At 38.1% G+C, this 20491-nt stretch overlaps 1 protein-coding gene across 4 annotated transcripts in view; it reads left to right on the top strand.

Annotated features, from left to right (window-relative positions):
• Positions 1-20097, top strand: part of TENT4A (terminal nucleotidyltransferase 4A) — a 61105-nt gene extending 41008 nt beyond the window's left edge. The window contains exons 11-12 of one of the 4 annotated variants that reach the window (XM_013301003.3): positions 6767-6925; positions 17856-20097. In XM_013301003.3, the coding sequence (XP_013156457.2) occupies positions 6767-6925; positions 17856-18032 (336 nt within the window). In that variant the 3' untranslated portion in view covers positions 18033-20097. Of the gene's footprint in view, positions 1-6766; positions 6926-17852 lie in introns of all 4 variants that reach the window. The other 3 variants (XM_005239730.4, XM_013301004.3, XM_005239731.4) reach the window with 3 other exon arrangements.
• The last annotated feature ends 394 nt before the right edge of the window (positions 20098-20491 follow it).

Raw genomic sequence — 20491 nt, forward strand, 5'->3', positions numbered from 1 at the left:
CCCCTTCCTTCCTGTTAGTCAAAGACTCTGGATTTCAGCTTATTAGCAGGGACTTTTGTACTTCCCTGTTCACAGGTAGAGGTGATAAGAATGTGACGTACCCTGTCCTGGTAAATGTTGCTTTTTTTAAAGCTATTAAATTGGCAGGTGTAAGGCATGTGCTTATCTGCAGTAGAGGGACAGACATTTCAGAACAGTTTCTGTAACAGCTCTTCTTGTAGTCTTGTTAAATCTGTGTTAACAACTATGATTAATTTGTAGAGTTCCAGTTGAAATTCTGTGTGTAGGAAGAGGGGACAGAAGGGGGTGGCCTAACAAAATTCTCACAAAATTCTGACAAGAGCTACACATATTCTCCTTTCTACCTGCCTGAATACTCTCATGTCCTAACCAAAGTAACAATTCAAATATATGTATGTATAGTTGATAGTCTTTTTGTAGAAGAATGCAGATTTGATCTTTTTACTCCTTCCTGAACAAATAGAAGGCAGGTGCTCTAAAAAGTAGGCTCTTAATCTTTAGTCTTTAAAGAAAGATGTGAGTACTGACTTACAGCCAGCTTGTCTCCCAATAAAGCAATGGGTAACCCTGAGTGTGCAGACACAGAACCTGATGTTGCCAGGGAAAAAAAATAAACTCTTAAATGCCCCTAATCAATTAAGCCCACATCCTTTAGAATGCCAGTGTTTTCTCCTGTTCTTCCTTTGCAGATTACTGACAGCTTCTGTGGACCCAAAGGGAAACAAATTTTTCCAGTGCTGCTTTTGTTCATTTTCCTTTTTCACTATATAGTCCCACACTTGTTTTGACTTTTTTAACCAGTGTCTCTGACCAGTGCTGTTTTATATTCTCATGCTCTTCAGTTCTTGTCTTAGTTGCTTTAAGCAGTCCTTTGTCCACCTGAAGTAAGAGTAAATTTCTGCAAAGCTGCAGGAGGCACAATTTTGAACACAAAGTTATAAAGTAATTTTATTTAATAAGTTATTATAAGCAGCAAAGGGTACAGAAAGAACGTGTAAATCAGCAAGTGAAGTTGGATTTTACTGCTATGATGTCAGTGAAGTGAGGGAAGCAAGGAATTCTGTACAAGTCAAGTTTTGACTGCTTTGTGATGCCAAAGGCTAGTTATGTTCTTGCCATATCTTAACATTCCCTTCCCTGAAAAAACCCCCAAAGGTACCTAAGCCATTTTAGGATGGAAGAAAACCTAAATACAGTGTTTATATTCTAGCATGTTCAGCTTGCATAATGAGTCCAATAATTGTTTAACTTGGAAAACAATAGCTTGAAATATTACTGTACTGTTAACAATAACAAACCAGTTGAAAGCCTGTGAAATTAAAATACTAGGGGTAACAAAGGACATTTGAGATGTCACACTTTGGGGACCTTTTTTTTTATTTAAGATGCCTTATATGAAATACAGTGAATATTGATAAAACATGGAATAAGCCCACAGTCAGGCCTGGCAGGATATAATGAGGTGAGGTTAAAAAGGGGTGCTGTGCTTGTATTTAGTGTTGGTAGATACTAATTAGACTACATTTTTTGTTATCTTTGTAAAATGAACACTAACACTTTTGGAGGATGCATATTTTTCAGTTTGCTTGTGTATCCTATATCTCTTCTTTCACTTTTCCATTCCCATAAGCACAATGACTAAGGTATTTTCCTTTGGCAATGCGGTTGACCTAAAGACAGAAAAATAAACCAATTGTGTCTTACTAGAGACTGTTTTGTATTGTTTATAGGCTGGCTAATAGAAACAGTGCAACTATGTTGATGAAAGTTCTCTCCCCTGTGACCTCCCATAGAAGCAGAAATTTTATTCACCTCAAATCTACTTTGTTTACACCATAGTTAAAGTTATGGCTCCACCTTCCAAAAAGGGATATGGCACAAGCTGATACAGAAGAAATGAGATGGGGTGGTGGTGTAATCCATAAAGTTGCCTTGGAAGCATGTTCATTTATCAAGCAGAGTTAAGTACACTGGGGCTAAAACTATTGAAACAGGAGCGTGCATGGATTTCTGCTCCTGCATGTGGCCCCAAACTGTGAAATGTCTGAAATTTTCTGGATTTACTTTTATGTTCTAGAGGAGTATGGTTTTATACTTCTATTAAGCCAATCCAGTAGTTGGATATTCTTGCTAGGGATGTTTCTGTTTACTAGCTGCTGCCTTTTCTACACTGGTATTCATCTAATCCTGTGGTGACCCAGTTCATAAACTGAAGCTAGTAAGAAGGTGATTACTGTTTCTGTGGTTCACCTCCATGAATTGGCTCATAATAATGTGAAATGCTAATGCAGGTGTAATGGAGAATGCCAGAATGGGAAAAGAGGCAAAAGGAGTAAGGCTGGAAGTAGTTACCTGTTAAATCACTTCAAATGTAAGAAAGGAGAGGAGCACATGAAAAAAAAATGTGTACAGTGTAAAGTGCTAACTATAAGCACTGATTTTCTCACTATTTTCAGTTCTTTGCTTTCGAAGGTGGAACATAACTTTTACTGAAGTGGTCATTGCTGTCACAGCTTGCAGCTTCTGCATGTTGTGGAAAGAGAAAAAACTGTTTAATCAGTGGGAAAAGTTTGGGGAATGGAAACAGTAGGAACCTTTTTGCTAAGACTTCTGTAGTTCACTTCTGGGGAACGGGGTATGGAAATGCAGATCTATCACATTAGCAAGAAACTTGCATTCTGTTTAAGTTTTGATTTCTGAATACTGACTTCTAGGATAGTTAGATTCTTTTACCACAAAACTTAGACTGAGGTCATGAATGAATCTTCTGAAGCCACTCCAGCTTTTGAAAATAGTAACTGTCTTGGAAATTGAAAACTCTGAAATGGTAGCTATTGTTAGTCAGTTGAAACTCCTCAACTGACTACATCATGAAACAAAGCAGAAGGCACCGCTTCTTCATACATTTAGAGTCATGGACAGGAAGTTTATGAATATAATTGAATGCACATGAAATTTCTGAAAGGGTACTGTTGTCTTGATGGGTGGATGTACCACTACAGTTTACCTTGTATCTTAAGCCTTGAGTTATTAATGGAATTGAAATAAGCTTGTATGGTCAGACATAGTAAGGAGCTTCTGGCGAATAAAATACTCTTTTTGCTGATTAGGTCCTTTTTATAATGGGAGATGCATTTTGTGGAACAGGAAGGGATTTTTTTGTTCTCTTCCAATGTCAGAAAGAGAAGCTTGGATTGTAAGATTGCTTCAGCTCTTCATCTGTCACGTGACTGCAGCGTTTCACTGTTTCTGTCTAGACAGAAGGCTAGGAGGTAAGATTCCTCAAGCAAAATTTGTAGTTAAGTGAGAGTTCATCAGTAACACTTGAGTTTCTAAGTGTCTTCCAGACTTTTATCATCTTTCTAATGTTAGGGTAAATTTAAAGAATCCTCGGTAATCAAAGCTATGAATAGTAGAAATCCTCATTCCAGATACTAAGTTCTTAGAAAGTTGAAACCGCTTTAGAGTATGTATTAAAATGGATACTTTGCAGTAGGATAAGCCTGTGTCAGTCTGTTTCCAAAAACATCTCTCTAGAAGGTATTTTCCTTGCAGGATGAGGGTCTGTATGATTGGCATTCAAGAGATCAGGAACTTATCTTGGCTCTTAGTGCAGTCATTGCGGCTTTATCCCTAGATTATTTGCTAAAATCAGTTGAGGTATCTTAGCCCTTTATTTTAAATTCATCTTTTTGCAGTGTGACTTCTGTAGCCGTTACCCTAGTAAGGCTCAAAGCTTTTGTCTTCCAGACATGGATCTAAAGTGACAGTATTACCTGTGTGCATTTATTGTAGGTCTTTTGAGCTTCTGTAATGCTTCAGGTTTTCACATGACACTTAAGAATCCTGTCCAGAAGACTAAGTAAGACACAGTTTCTTAGTGTAGGCAGTGCTTGGGGAAAATCATTTTGTTCACATGGAGCTCAATTTTCTCATCACTGAGGTTAATGTTTCAGTTTGAGTAAGAACAGTAATGCTGCTCTTCACAAACGCATTTTGATGCTGATGAGAAGTCAGGCCATCACCTCCATATAGTAATCCTGATAGCAGTTCAGGATTGCCTCAGAAGAGAGATACAATCTGCTTGTATGAGACATGTATCAGTAAAAAAAGAGGCAGATGAACATACCTGTTACAAAATGAAAGTAACACAAGCTTTCTTGTGCTGAAATTCATCTAGTCTCAGTTAAACCACATGATTCTTTCTTTCATCTGCTGTTCCTTCCATACTGGAGTTAACTTTTTGTTGTGCAACTCTCCCATAGAAATCTTATAAATGGGAAGCGTCCCATCTGGGTTAGGTATGTGAATCTTCAGGGGATGTAATTGTATCTAAGCAGAGGAGAAAGTTTGTGAAGGTTGACACATTGGTTTGGATAGACGGTGAGGTCCCCTTTTCCCTCACATCTGCCTGCTCATGATTACTTGTAAGCATGCTCAGAAGTTGTCTGTTCAAACATGACTATGCCCTCCTTATTTTTCCATCTTTGAATAATTCCATGGTCAATAGTATCTAAATAAACTTCAGTTTATAAATCCAAATTCTTGCCCCTGTACCTGACTCTACCGAATGTGTCACCCTCATCTTTGTAGAGACCTTAGCCTGTTCCCATGGCTAATACTGTAGGACTGGGCAAAGGAAAAAACCACCATCTCATCTGGGCAGTTGGCTTTGCATGTGCATACAACTAAGCTTAATTTTTTGATCAGTGCTACAGCATGTAGTTCCCCACTGTGAACATATTTATTAAATGCTAAACATCTCAGAAATAAGACATAAGTTTGTGCACAGATTCTTGGTACCAGTGTGATTTGTCTCTATGAATTCATGATGCAAATACCTGAAACTGCTTCACAAAAGCATACTGTAACTTTTACCACTAGTTGACCAAGTTACAGGGGTCTTCAAACTACAGCCCATGGGCTGGATACAGCCCCCCAGGGTCCTCAATCTGGCCCCCGGTATTTACAGAACCCCCTGACCTGCCCCCCGGGGGTTGGGGGGGAAACCAAGCAGCCGCAGATGGCTGCCTGCCACTTCATCCGCGCGCTGGCCCCCTGGTTAAACAGTTTGAGGACCCCTGACCTAGTAGGACAGCAGCTCCTTTCTTTCTAGAACTTGTTTTTTAGGAAGCACAACTTTGTATGGACCAATAAAGGAATGATTGTTCTAATAGCTGACTGTTTTATTGAGGACCATTTCTACAGTGGGTATTAACTTCAGCTGGGGTGCAATTTTTGCCTTCTAGTAGTTCATTGCTTACACTGCTCAGTATTCACAACTGTCAGTCTCTGTTAAAGGACCTTCTCCTTTTCCCAAGAAAAGCTTTAAAATATTTTCTTGTTTCTGTTCTTGAAAATATTTTCCTAGACAGCCTAGTCTCTTAACTGAAGAATCTAATTTGAAAAGCAAGGCCATATGAGGGAGAGTAGTAGTACTGGAGGTCTATTTAAAGTTTACTTGGTTTAACTGAAAAGTTGTTGCTTTGAGGCAATTAATCTTTAGAGAAAAGAGCAATAGAATATTCCAGTAATTACTGTTAAAGATCCTTGATGATTTGAGCCAAAAATTTCTTTTAATATGGTAATTCCTAAACTACTAATTGGCCAAGCCCCTCTTGCTATATACTTTGAGCCAGACGGCTGTGAATGGAAAAAAAACACTAGTGGTTTGGGATAAAGAATCGGTTTTTCCATATTTTCAAATTCAGATTACTTTAGAATTAAGGGAGAGATAAAAAGCAGCAGTAGAATGTATTATCTGTTGCCACTATGTTATGGCTGGAAAATAAGTGTCAAGATCTCTGTTCAAATTTGTTTCAAAAGGCTGTTGCTTGCTTTTCAACTTTCTCAAAAAATAATGTCATTTAAGAATTGAGGCAGGCAGTTGGGTGTTTTCAAATTCAGTAATTCCTGTAAAGCCCTGCATGTCTGTTCACCACCTTGCTGCGTGTCTGTTAAGTGCTCCAGGCACACAGTGTTTTAACATCAACAGTTACGACTGCTTGTGATGCATCTGTAATTGCTGTTGGTCAGGCTGGCAGGAGGAGTAGTAGTACTCAGTAATACCAGTTCCATTACAGTATCTTTTTCTGTAATCCTACATCCATCTTGCTTCCCCTGAGAATTATCACTCTGATATCTGATGGAAAGTGAGGGGAATAGAACTCTAATCAGCAGTGAAGTGGGTGACTGGTATGCATATAGTAGTCTTGACTGGCAGATTGTTTCCTTGTTTCTTGGTAGATGGAGCCCTAACTTTGCTGTTGCTGGGTAGAAGGGAAGAAGACTGTAACAATTAGAGTGAATAACTTTGATGTACAGATACATACAATCCGGAACACTGTTCAGAGGACTGATTCTGTCATGACACATAAAATTCTAGCCCTTGTATCACTAACAGTGTCGCTGTTCTTGTTCCGTTTTTTCCCCAGCCTTAGTTCCCATCTTTTAATTCAAATTTGGTAGATGTATAACTCTGGCTTTAGATTGTGCTGCCTGGAACTGCCCTGTGATTGCCATAGACCTGTTGACACTGTCTCCTTTGTGCAGGTTCAATTAAGCTTGTGTTAGATGTGTAAAATATAGTGTTGGCTTGTATTTAATTATTTACCATTGAAAAAAATCATTAAATTTTACAGTATTCACATGAGTTGATATTTGGGTGCATTTTCACATGCATAGCCTGTATATACTGTACTTTCTGTAAAGTTGCTTTTCTTTTCCCCTTTTTCTCTGCCAAAAGGATTCTGATACACCACCTTGCACAGCTCCTAATGTTTACCAGTTCAGTCTGCAAGCACCGACTCAGCTTATGGCCAGTTTACCACCTGCATTGCCTATGCCAAGTGGTAAACCCCAATCTGCGCCTACGAGAACCTTGATAATGGCCACCAGTAATCAGGTATGAGCCAATGAAATGGAGCGACTTTTTCATGAGACAGTGATCAAATCAGAAGCGTAGATCGTATACGCTGTGCTGTAGTCTGAAAACCTCTGAAGAGACCCTTCATGTAGCATGTGCTAAACTTCATGTAATCGTAAAAAGTATTTATCTGCCATGTCAGAAGTGTGGGGAGAAGAATGGGTGGGAAAAGGTGAGTTGTTTGCAATGTATTTCTGAATATAGGAGCCCTTCCACAGCACAATGGCACCTAAGAATAAGTTGGAGGGAGTCAGATGTCTGACTCCTTAAGCTGTATTTGAGACTTCTGCTGCCAAACCAGTGGGATATTTGCAGATCTTCAGGGTATTTAGGTTCCTGTTCTTAAAACAGAAACTTCATGTAGGTGGTGTATCTGTAAACTAGTTTTTTAATCTGAAGAAACAGATCTGTCTAGGCTTGTTTGTCTCGCTATTGAATTATTAGAACAAATCTGACTTGTAACTTTCTGTAATACATTTTAAAGACAGATAACAGAAAATTGATTGTGTACAAGAATTTTTACCAAATTATTAAATGTGTACTTAAATGGGCTGGGAAGTGAATGTGCAGAGATTTACTCAACTAGCCTGAAGTATTTTAGCTAATGTATCCATTATAGTACAAAGGGAAGAAAAATTCTCCGTTTTTCTTAATAGCCTCAGTGCCTCTCTCTGTAGGAAAACATTCCCTCAATCTTGATTATTAAAACTATTAGTCAAAACAGCTGACTCGCATGAGCTTTAATGCAAGTTGTAGGTTGTCTTTTGACACCTAATTTTAGGTGAGGTCCTTGCAATATTTTCCTCTTTCTCTCAGTCCTATCACAGTTCTTGGGAGTCTAGGTCCAGGATATTTTCAGCTTAGTGACCTTGTCTTTTTTTTTTTTTTGATTCAGCACTTTCTTGACACTTTGGACATGACACAAGATATATTTGCTTCAGTTTCTGCTTTGAGATTGTTCAAGTTTTTTGCAGAATCGTAAAATAGTTGAGGTTGGAAGGAGTCTCTGGAAGTCACCTAGTCCAAGCTACCTGCCCAAAACAGGGTCAGGTACAGCAGGTTGTTTGAGGCCTTCTCCTGTCAGGGTTTTGAGGAGACTCACCAGCAGCTCTGGGCAACTTGTTCCAGTAATTTTTTTTTTCTTAAATTTAAATGGTGTTTTCTGTATTTCAACTTATAACCATTGCTGTTTGTCCTTTTGCTGGGCATCAGTGAGGAGAGTCTGGCTCCACATTCTTTACACCCTCTCATTAGTCAGACACATCAATAAGATCCTTCCTGAGTGCTCCTATTTCTGTCATAGTGTCCCGGTATGCAAATGTTTCAGTCCCTTATTTATCTTCATGGGCCTTCATTGGGCTCGATTCTATATGTCCATGTCTCTCTAGTACTGGGGAGCCCAGACTTGGGCCCAGCACTCCGTGTGTGGCCTCGCCAGTGCTGACTCGAGGGGAAATGCTCACGTCCCTTGACCTGCTGGAGATACACTTCCTAATGTAGCCCTGGATGCTGTTGGCCTTCGCTGATGTAACGGCACATTGCTGGCTCATGTTCAACTTGTCTGCTGGTAATCCCTGGTCATTTTATGCCAAGTTGCTTTCCAGCTGGTTAGTGCCCAGTGTGTACTGGTGTATGGGATTATTCCTTCCCAAGGGCAGGGGTTAGCATTTCCCTTTTCCAAACTTCATGAGACTCCTGTGAGCCCATTTCTCCAGCTGGGCAAAGTTCCTCTTTATTGCAGCACAACCATCTTTATGTATCAGCCATTCTTTCCAGGTTTTTATCATCTGCAACTGGGGGAGAGTGACCCTTGGCACATCATCCAGGTCATTAACAAAGATGTTAACTAGTATTAGCCCTAGTGTATATCTTGGGATATACCACTAGCTGCTGACCTCCAGCTGGACTTTGTGCTCCTGATCAAAATACTTTGAGCCTAGTGTGTAAGGGAGTATTTCTCAATTCAGCTTGAGAGTTTGATTTTTATGTCTAGAGAAGGTAACTGCCACTTACTACAGAATTAAAAAAAAAAAATCAGGTAGTGCTTTGTACATTGAAACTTTCTGATTAATAATGAAGACATTTTATCTGGACAGCATTTTCAATGTTCAGTAGTATCAGCATTGAGTTAGGGCACGTTTATAGCTTGATGCTCAAATTCTTTGTACATGCTATACCGGTGCTTGTTTTAGGCATGTCACTGAAATGTTTTTCACCCTCGGGTTTTGTTTTTTGTTTTTTTGGTTTTTTTCACTCAGACCAGACTACTTTCCTTTCTCATACCACAAGTGTTCCCCGGTTTCCTTGCAGGCAGGTTAGCATAGAAGGGGGACCATCTTTGAAAGCTGTTAGCACATGCTCTTCCCAGCTACCTCTGCAATCCTCAGTTATCTACCAAGCCCCAGTTGTATTCTGAGGTATGCCTTTTGTTTTAACCTTCTAAATGATCACACAGATTCCACTCTCATGCTGTCCTTCCCTACTGCTGAATTTTACCTAGGCAAAACCAGCTTATCTATTAGTGACAAGCTAACAGAACAGTATACTGCAATTTTAGTGTCTGCACCTGAGTATTCACATGCTAGTTTACAGTCAAACTTTTGAATTTTGCTTAAAATAAGACTGGAAAGCTATTTTAAAGTTAAACTTCATCTAAAATACAAACTTTGTCTAGTTTATTCTTTTCCTTAACAACTCTGCTTTTCTGAAGAGGTGCCCTGGAGCTTAACTGCATCAGAATTGCACCAAAAAAAAATCCAGTTTTGAGGCATGCAGTTGTTAGTACAAAACAAGTTGGCATCTAGAGTTTTTGCCTCAGTTGTGAAGAGGCAATGTGTTGCATGATTTTTGGATCTCTGTTGGAATTTTGAATCTTGGGAAACAACTGTTTTGTAGCACTTTTTCTGGCTTCCTGTTACTTGGCTCTCCTTTGCAATACTTGTTAACTGTTCTTTTAGTAGTTTGTGTGATAACTTAAGTTTTAAAATTGGGAAATTTTCTGTGGCTTTTGCTTGACAAAGATTGATTTCACATCAGAGGAACTTTTTGCTATCTGCAGTTCAGAAATGGGATGATGTTTTTTTCTGCATTGAATTTAGCAAAAGCTTATGTATTGTGAAGAGGAAGTGTTCTTTTTTGATAAGGATTATGACCAAGTCAGAAGCAGGAAATGAAATCATTCTACTCCGAATAGTGTAAATGTCTTTTTTAATTTGCAACTTTCTGGAGCATGACTGAGCTAGGTTGATGACTTTGCTTTTGCAGTTGACGCGATGCAGCTCCAGACAGTGCTAGTTTATTACTTTTAATGAGAACATTTTACTAGCTCAGAGGACTCCTATTCTGATAGACTTGAACATGTGCAAGCCTTGATCTTAACAGCAAGTGTTCTTTCCTATTCAAAAAGTCTTTGAAAGGGATTCATTTGTCTGAACGGTACCTTCAGCCTCTTCCCTGGCAACTTTCTCTGTCGGGTTTTGGCTTGGAAGCCGAACACCTAGGTGTCCAGTACTACCCTCAAAAGCAGGAGGCGCCAATGTCAAGAGCACTAACTCCTCTGAACAACTTGCAGCCTTCTAAGCAACTTCTGTGCCACTAGAGTTTCCTGATACACCAAAGCTGTTTCAAAAAAGGAAGTAATTACAGATTCTGTTTTCATACTGCATAATCAATTGGAGAATTTCCATGTTAGTTCAGGGACTAATCCTGATATGGGTCTGTGTGCTTTTTGGGACAATGATCAGAATTTTTCCATGGTAATCATTCTTCTACTTTGCTGACAAGCAGTTTGAAATTTTACTTGGCAGAGCATCACAGTTTACGAAGCAGTGCTGCCCACTGGAATAAGCAGAAAAACAGATGCTGGGGTGTGTGTCCAGAAGAATGGACAGGGTGGAAATTGCTTGCTGACTTCCCATGGAGAAGGAAGGAGTACTTTCCTTGTTGTTTTAGGATGAAATAAGTTCAGTTCCTTCTTGAATTGCTGGTCACTCAGTCACCAGTGAAGACAGAAGAAATTTCATGTTGCTTAGGCCAGAAGAACTCTTTTCTTTTAAAGTTGCAGTCTTTTCCCCAGATGTATCTAAAAGTATCTAAAGCCAGTAAGCACCAGTCCTTCTGTGCTGGCTTCCAGTGGGTCTAAGAAAACCTCCACTGAAGACCTTTTGGATGAGTGCTGTCTGATTGTGAATATGGTCATCGAAAATTAGTGTTCGCTGTCTCAATTGTGAAGCACAGGAGATGATTAGGTAATGAAACCTTAATGTCAGTGCTGAAATACCACAGTCCAAATGACTCTTAGAAGAACTTACAGTAGTAATTTCTCAGATTCTTTTGTGTTTGGCCATATAAGGCCAGATGTTTAAACTTACAAACTGTTTGTTTATATTGCTTTAGAGGCATTTCACTGGCTAAAATACTTTGCTTCAAAGTTTGTTGTTAAACAGAACAATTATTGATGGTGTTGCTTTGCCTCACTAGTAATGCTGATGCAGCTAGTATCTCTAGAATGATTCCTGCAAGGTTAGCAGTATTGGAAGCAGAAATAATATTGGTCAGGGGCTTGAGTCAAAAATCTTGTGGGTTGTTTTTTTTACGTGAGTGCAAGTAGTTAAGTGTAGTTTACTTCAATGAAAGATACTTTTGTAAAGATATATTTTAATTCATGTCAAGGCTGAGCTCTAGTCCACTTTACCGAAAATTTCTGAGAATGCAAGTGTCGTAAACTAGCCAGATGTGCAGATATGCTAAATTCCCTTAGTATAGTGTGATGCTTCAGAGCTTTTAGTTTTAACTTCAGTGTAAAAGTGACCCAACTAATTTCTTCAGTGGCATTATTATTAAGCTGTTTAGGTACTGAAGGTTTCTTCAGTCGACCAAATTGCGTGTTTCTTACATTTTATTTAGAGTGCTCTCCTTTAGGGTGCAATACTTTCTTTGGTGCCCATGCATTTTCTCAGGCAAAGGAAGGAGGATAGTACTGTCTACTTTGGAAACAGTTTTGATTCTAAATGTCAGGCTCCCTTCTTCTGTGTATGACAAAACACTTGGTGTGTTTTTTATTTAATATATGCGAAATTTAGAAAAGATAATATTTTACTTTCCTAAAGGATGGAGAAAAGGAAAAACTGCACCAGAGTTTCAGAAGCTGGTCAGCTGAAAACAGTACTCAAGATACCTTTTTGTCTTAAACTGTCATATATTTGTATGGACATTCTTTCTAGTGATACCCTTCTGTGTATGGAAACTGAGTCAGTTTGACTAGACCTTGGATAAACTTAATATGACTCTGTTTACAATAGAAGGTTGGATTAAATGATCTCCAGAGGTCTCCATATGAAAGTCCAGCCTCCATATAAACATCCAGGTCTCTAGAGATCTCTATATAAACATCCAGCCTAGATGTTTATATGACTGTATGAAAGTCTCTGGCTACCTTGATGTTTGCTTCCTGAGTGCTTTTTGAGTTGCAGGAAAGGCACAAAGTCTAAACAGTCATTTCTAGGAACATAAATAAACCTACCATAAATAAAAAAGGCTTATGGAAATGTCTGTAATTAGAAGTAATTAAAAGAAGTAATACCTGATTTTTGTTTGTATAGTATACCTTTATCTTCCAGTGTCACTGTAATCAGATTGTTGCTCCCAAACTGAGATTGATTTGAATATTCATATATGCATGTCCTCTACTGACTTTTTCACATGTACTGTATTGGTATCAGCTCATCATTTGGAAATCGTTTTGGGTCTGCTTACTGTAATAATACCTTTTTATTCCAAATAAAAAGGTGAGAAATCTTAGTAAGGTGAGATTTTTCTTTAAAGGTCTAAAATTGTCAGCTTTATGCTAGAGAAGCTATTATCTCTTGTTCTCTCTAACGACAAGTACGCAGATAACACTCCATGGCCCATGTCACAACACTAGCAAAGTTGCCTTCTGGTAATGTTGTCTTGACTCTCGCCCCTCATTTTTGAAACTTGACTGGTGACAAGATCAAAAAGGGTATTTATTTTGTGTGTCATATTCTACTTTCTTTACCATAAGGTAGTTCAAAATACGTTCAGATTATGATGGTAGTCTCTACTGTCAGTCACTCATTCTGGGGCCTAGGCACTCATCTCAAACACTAGTTTATTGTTGAACTAGTCATACTAATAGTTGCCTAATCTGTTGTTAAAGGTGAAGAGAACCAAAAGCTTCCTTTTGTTACAGGCTACTGGCAGAGCTACCACACAAAGTAAAATAAGATATGAAAGCCCAATATGCTCCCTTGTGTCTTTGAGTCTTTCAGTTCTCGAGGGTTAGAAGATAAGAAACAACTGAAACTTTTCTTTCTTTTGAGCTCCTTCTAGTCTCCATGTTGACTTTTTTCTTTGCTGCTCTCACAGCTGGTTGCAAAAATGCTGTTTTCTCCTTTTAATAGGAGCAGAAATGGGGTTTGGGCCATATTATAAATTCTGTTCAGGACTCAAGATCTTGTCAGTTCTAGTTGGAAGCAGCCAGTAGGTCCAAACGAGGGGCCCAAAAGGAGTGGATGTGTCTTTGATATTCACAGTGCTTTGGGTCTTACTTCCCCAGATTGCCAGTCCTAAACAACTTGAATAAGAACTTATTTTTGTTGTGCTGTACTTCAGCTTAGAAATCTAAACCAGTTAACAAATCTTGCCACCTAAGAGTACGTACAGGTAGCTGGTGCAAACATCTTGTAGAATCCTGTCAGCTAAGTAATAAGGCTAGGCTGAACCATTGCCTAATACTTGATTTATTGCTTGCACAGTAATGACTAAGATATTGGCTAGGTCATTGCCTGTTGTTTCTCTGCAAAACAGTGAATTTATTTTCTAAAGAACAAGAAGCTAAATTTTACTTACATGCATTTTGTGGTATATTTCTGGATGTTATTTTTCTCAAAATGGGAAAGTGAACATAATCCTTTAAAGAAGGGTTCTTTGTAGGTTTTTGTGCTGCAAGCCTAAAATAAAGAATTTGGAAATACGATGAGAAATTGAAAAGAACTTTGTGAATGTGAAATTTTTGAAGATGTGTATTAAGTTATTTAAGGGGATAATTAAAATGTTACTGGTGCATTACAGTTCTTCTGGATACAACTAACACTTTTACGTGGAATGATTTTGAAGTGTACAAATTTGATTATAATTCCAATCAACTGCAGGCTAGATTCAGTCATGGCCAGTAATCCTGTAGTCTTAACAACATAGTAAATATGTGATCTTTTTAAACTCTTATGCCTTTTCTAAACTTTTCCTTTAGCTTTGTAGTTTCTAACCAATTAGTTTTGAGTGCTGTAGATATAATCTCGCTTCTTCTAAAGCTGAGTACTGATACCTCATTTTCATTGCTAACATCCCTAAAGTAAGGGAAAAAAAAGCAGAGAAGTGTTAACAGGCAAAAAAACCCCAAACAGCAAAATGTTCAGAAACCCTGTTTATGTTTAGACTTCCCCCCATGTTACTTCTGTTATTTCAAAGTGTAGGTGATTTGGTTTTGGCTGTAAATTTTCTTTCTTTTTGAATAATGATAGTCTTTGAATGTCAGTTTTGTATAGTAAATTTGCCAGTATTTAAGAATAAAAGTTTGATTTCCTTGGCAAATAATTACTTGGTATTTCAGTTTCTACCAGATTTCTATTGTTTGGGGTAAAGGCCAGGAACATTTTCTTAATTTTCTGTTAAAATGTGGAAACTGTTTTAGCATGGTATGTGGTAAAGAATTCCAGTGCACCCCTCTTCCCCAGCTTGTCTTACATGCAATGTTTTAGGTTTTTTCTCCAGACATAGCAGCTTTTACTTGCAGAGGATCAAATTCAACAGACTTGTCAAAAAAAGCCCAAACCACAAAAACTGAAAACCAAATCTGTTCTGTCATTCAGTTGTTGAATCAGTAGTCCTATGATGGGAGGTTATTCTATCAAGAGAAATAGATCTCAGGAAGTTAAAACATCTAAACTAAAGGTTTGTCTGTTATTTCACAGATGAAGAGCTTTATTCAGTCTTTATCTGATCTCTCTGCAGCTACCACCTGCTTACAGACATGCCATTTCTCAGTGATTATGGGAGTCCTGAGCATGTGAATATCCAGAATTGTGTGGACAAGACAAAGCTGTTTGATACACAGCCTTTTGGGATTTCCAAAAGATAGGAAGTAGATTTTTTTAGCAAATATTCTGAAAGAAACTAAGTGAAAGGTGTGTGTCCTCTTGTAAACAATTAAGTAGTTAGAAGATGAGAGGCAAAGATTTGATTTTTGTATTAAGTGGAGTTTACCAGGAAAGCCCTGCAGGAGTTTGTACTGCATCTCATGCTGCCTAACATCTGAAAGGTTATGGATGAGGTGTGGCGAGGTTTGCTTGTGGTGTTAAGCTCCTTAAGGGCCAAATGAAAAGGGGTGCAGAAGGACCTTCCAGGAGGGAGAGAAGTACTTCAAACTTCGTGGAGAGTGGTAGGCCCTGGGCTGACAGTTTCTTACAAAGATGAGATCTTGATTTTTTTTTTTTTGCAGAAAACTGCTTTGATAACTTTCTTGATTTCCTACTGAGAATTTGAGTGTCAAACCAAATTTCAGACACTATTAGGAATAAAGAGCAGAAATGAAAACATCATGTAAAAATCAATGTACATCTGCCATCATGACCAGTGAGTACAGTTTTGCCTTCTACATCAGAAGGTTATGGAAGAGTAGGGAAAGATGGGTAAGAGTGGTTGAACGTATGGAATTGAATCTGTTTGAAGAATGAATGATTCTTTAACCTGGAGTAAAAAATGAGGAGGTACATGATCTAGGTCTGTGTAGTCATCATCAGTACATGGAAGAGAGAGCAGAATGACTAAGAAATTAATTCAAGAACTGAAAAATCGTCAGATAGTAATTCAAATTAAACATGGTGCTCATTTAAGTGGTGAAATGCCATAGTGCAGGATGCTTAAAGCTTATGGTTTCAAAAATCTGAACAAACTAGCAGATAATATCTAGTTGAGAACTAGTAAATATAAAGTCATCGTCTCTGACTTAAGAGGTCCCCGAGTCAACTTCCTTAAGCACCTTCAAATGTTCAAATTCTGATCTGATAGTTTGACAGTCTTTTATCTTGATGGCCTAAAAACCAATGCAGAATGCTTCGTGACAAGCTAGGGGTCGCTTTCTGGTTACCTTATTAATCATTCTTTGGAAGTTTGATTGCCTTTTGAACAATCCGGAGATATGACTTCTTTTAGGATACAGGTAGATAGACTTGTCATACTTGCTGTGCTGCTTGTCTGATCTTGTGGTGACCTGCCTTCCTGCCTCCAATAAATTTTAGCTGGATCCTCAAAGTGAAGACGAATTTGCCAGATTTTTCACATTTCCAGCTGATGAGGATAGGCTTGCTGAGACTTTGTATGCTCTCTGGTCAGACTTGGTTTTGGTTGTACAGTAGCTAAACTAAAGTTTTGCGCTCTTTTTTTTCAGCATGTAGTTGAGGGTGACTGGTGAACTGGCTGTTTCTAGCGTTTTGACTGTTGAAGGATCACTTTTAGTATTTCCACATAATTTAATGTGGATGCTTCATTGTCTGATTATATAATTGAGTCAGATGTACACTTACTGAACTAGAAAACTTCCCACAAGAATGTGGCAAGATGGTATGTTTGCTTGACGGACCACTTGTCAGAAGAGTTGCATGTTGAAGGTTGATTAGGTTGCTGTAGGATGCCCTTTACAAATTAAAGAATAGTTTAAGATTTTTTTTTATCACCCTGTAGTTAACTTTAATTACTCCACAATACTAGTCTTCACCAGTTTGATTTTATGTATGCTCAGTGTCTCTTCTACTGGCAATTTGCCAGTAAAATACTGCTTATGGAATTATACCTTAACTGTTTGTTTTCGTGTAAACAATTGTAACAATGTCTTGATGTTCTCATTTCTTTCTACTCCAAACTTGTTTGGAAATAGAGGTTACTAAACTAGCTGCAGATACTTCATGTTCTAAGCAGTTGCCTCAGATATTAACTTTGTGTTGTTCCTTTTTTACCACTTATGTTAGACAAATGATGTATTAACTTTTATTAAAGGCAGTCAGTTGTCTGTAAAGTTATTGCTGTCAGACATCAGAAAAGGTTGCTTGCATTGAAAGTATCAGTATTTGGGAAGTCTTTCAGTTTCATCTTTTGTAACTCTTGTACCTATTTTAAGTACACACATGTTAAACCAACTTCCTGTATGCCTTTAGTATTTTATGGTGTGGTAGATTTACTCAGCCTGTCACTATGACTTTTGGGCAGTTTCTGTTCCAAGTTGTTGGAGATTGCCCCACAAAGTGTCATGCTGTGTTCTTGATCATTTGTTTTGTATTGGTCTGGATGTGAGGTGTGGTATAAAAGCTGTGTAGATTTATAATCAGACCGGTAGGATTTACAAGCTCCTTGTAAGCCGTAGCTAGTTTATCTGTAGCTGAGTGAGATTATGGGCAGAGCAGATTTGTGCTTTGTATGTATCAACTCATATGATCATGCCCTTGCATTATCCGTGACGTTTCTGAAACTCTTACGGAGTATCTCACTTGGTCATGTTCTTGCTAAGATCCTCTAAAACTGACATGACTGTCACAATTAGTATTTAATGTGGAAGGTCTCTGTTTTGATAAAGGTGATGCATATGAGATCCAAGGGTTTTAAGGATGCTTTGAAATCTACACAATTTCATTTGCAGGACACTCCAGAAAACACTTCTTAAACTGTTAGTGCCATTGGACTTGCACAGCTAAAATCAGACAAGCATGAGAAGACCAGTTGTTTCAAGCAGTGTTCTGTGGAAATGACTTGTATGTTGAAGAAATGCGATTAGTAACGTGTGCTTTGTTTCAGCTGTTTGTATGCCTAAACTGAGTGCTTATTTTCTGTTTTCTAGCAGCACAGTGGAATGAAGTTTTCCATGAAAGGAGCTCATAACCAAGGCAATGGCTACAGCCCTGTCAGCAGTGGAGGCATGAGGCAAGCAGTTGGTAACAGAGGACACCACCAGTACAATCGTAATATATGGAGAAGAAAAAAACACAGAGACAGTTTGCCTATTAGTCTGAGCAGATAATGGCAGATGCCAAAATGACCTTCCCTGTTCAGACAAACTGAGTGAGTGCCACTCAACTTGAGGGATGGAGACCAGCGTCCAGCACATCGTTTTATTGGTGTTGCCAAATATCTGCAGCTGACTTCTTTGCATGTTTCTTTGTGTGGTGGTTCAGTCCATCTTCAAGAAGTAGTTGTGCTTATCTGTGAAGCCTTATTAAATGTGGAAGTTTGTTTTCTGCCTTCCCACAATGGTTCATACAGTGCCGAAGCAGCTCTGACAATAGAACTGCAAGGACATTTACAAATGCTGTGGCTTTTTTGCTGTGGCTACATCTGTTCCTTTGTGGGTTCTGTTTTCTTTTATTTTAGAAGTGAAGGAAACTTCAGCCCCTTGGAATTATTTTTTTTTCTTTGCAGCAAATCAAGTTGGGAATTCATAAAAATAAATTTGCTGCTCTCCTGTTTTTGTTTCAAAGTTCAGAATTTTTTGCTCTGTAAATATTGGAAGTATAATTTGTGCAATAACTTGGAATTTTTAATTTAATTTCATATTGTCACATAAGTTATATTTAAGGGGAAGAGGTTTTTTAATTTACAGATCCTTTCCCAGGTTGCATTGTCTAAGTTGGGTTCATAGTTTTGGCAGGTTGTCTGAGCAGTGTTACAAACATGACATTTGGTAATATTTGAGGCTTCTTGATTCACAATGAAAGTGCGATTTGGCTTACGGTTTTAAGAAGGTATTAAGCTCCAAAGCATTTTGACCCTGTGTTTTTTAGCTCATTGTCTGGCCTCTTATCAGTCGTCTTGCTCTGACCAATGAGTTTTAATTTTATTCCTTTAACTAGACAAATCCAGCATTTGTAGTACCAGAAATAAAACTTTTGAGAGGGAGGGGAAAAAGGTTGGTTCAAGTCCTGATGTGAAATTAAAAAGCTGTGAACTACATGCTTTGATGCATTTTAGTAATGTAACCTGTTAATGTTTGGGTTCAAACAACATTATTAAACAGAGGTACCCGGCTTAAGGAATGTGGAGAAAGGAAATATGTTGATTCCATTAAGGAATCTGTATAGCAGTATGCATTAGTTCTGTTAAGAGCAAATATATAAAAAGTACTTCAGCTGCTCTAAGCATTGAGAAGTATCTTTTAATGTATTGCAGGAGAGCACAGCCCAGTGTTGTACACAGTATGAGTGGCTGGCACTTAATTTACAGATGCATACAGGTATACTATGCAAGTGTGTATTGCCATGACAAACACTGTCTTTAACTTTTTGAAAAATGTACATCCTGCCTAACCCTGAGTTTTTAAAGCACCACAGTTGTCCTGGGAGTAGGTCACATCTCATGCCCTCTGACTTCCCATTTTTTTTAATGACAGTTCTTAAGCTGTATAGAAAATTACAGATCAGTTCTATAAATCCACTGGCAGAGAAAGCTGAAGAATCCTGTTAACAGGACATCTATACTGTGTACAGATATAGAAGGTTTTAAAACTGGTATCTGAATATTAAAATGAGGTCTCAAGCATGAAGCTTTTTAATATGCTGTATGCCTTTGAAGCAGAAGTAGTTAATGTTATTACTGAATCTGTTAAACACAGGTCCTTGAGGGGAGAGAGGGCAACATTCCAAAGTAGAGTAGTGCATATCTGTTTGCAAAAAGTTTGTCTTTATGCTCCAGACTCATCACAATTTAAAAAAAAAAAGTTTTAAAAATTGTGAGCTGATTCATAAATAATATCTAAGGGCTGTTACATGAGCCTGTACTGCTTAGTCTTCACACACTAGCAATATTGAGCATAACTACATTAAAGAGCCTTCAAAGGCTTTAGTTGGTGTCTTATACTAGCGTCCATTTTGAAGCAAAACTCATTTGAAAAGTGGTATCATGTAACACTTCAGTCATGGTGAACCAAATAAATTGGCCTGGCTATCACTGTGGTTATGTGCTACAGGTTTAAAAAAAAAAAATCAAGTTTAAAGTTTTTTGTGTGGACAACTATGTGGAAGCTAAAATTGACATATTTTTATGTAAAGTTTTCTATTCTTTGATTTTTAATAAACTTTGGAGACCAGTCACTCTTCTGTACGTTTTTATGGGAGATTTAATGGCTGAAGTAATACTTGTCCTTAACCCATTATTTGATGTAGATTTTGAACATCTGCTTTAAATTGTTCATGCTGAACACCTTCAGAATGAGCTTGGAAGGTGGATGGATGCTCTCCTCAGACGTTTGTGATGTGTTTATAAGGGGAGTAATGAACATGGCTGTTGGTTTCGTAGTTGTGGATTTGATCCCTTGATAATGAGAGAAAAAAGGAGCTGGAGGTAGTTCCCAACAATATTCTTAAGAGGAGACTGACTTTCTGATCCCTTGGGATACCTTAATTTTCCATATAATTTTTTAGTCCCTCTCTGTAGTTTGTAAATATCTTTCAAAAATCTTTTCCCAGTTCTCAGCGTCCTCAAAGA

The sequence above is a fragment of the Falco peregrinus genome, chromosome 3, assembly GCF_023634155.1.
Source record: "Falco peregrinus isolate bFalPer1 chromosome 3, bFalPer1.pri, whole genome shotgun sequence".
NCBI lineage: Eukaryota > Metazoa > Chordata > Aves > Falconiformes > Falconidae > Falco > Falco peregrinus.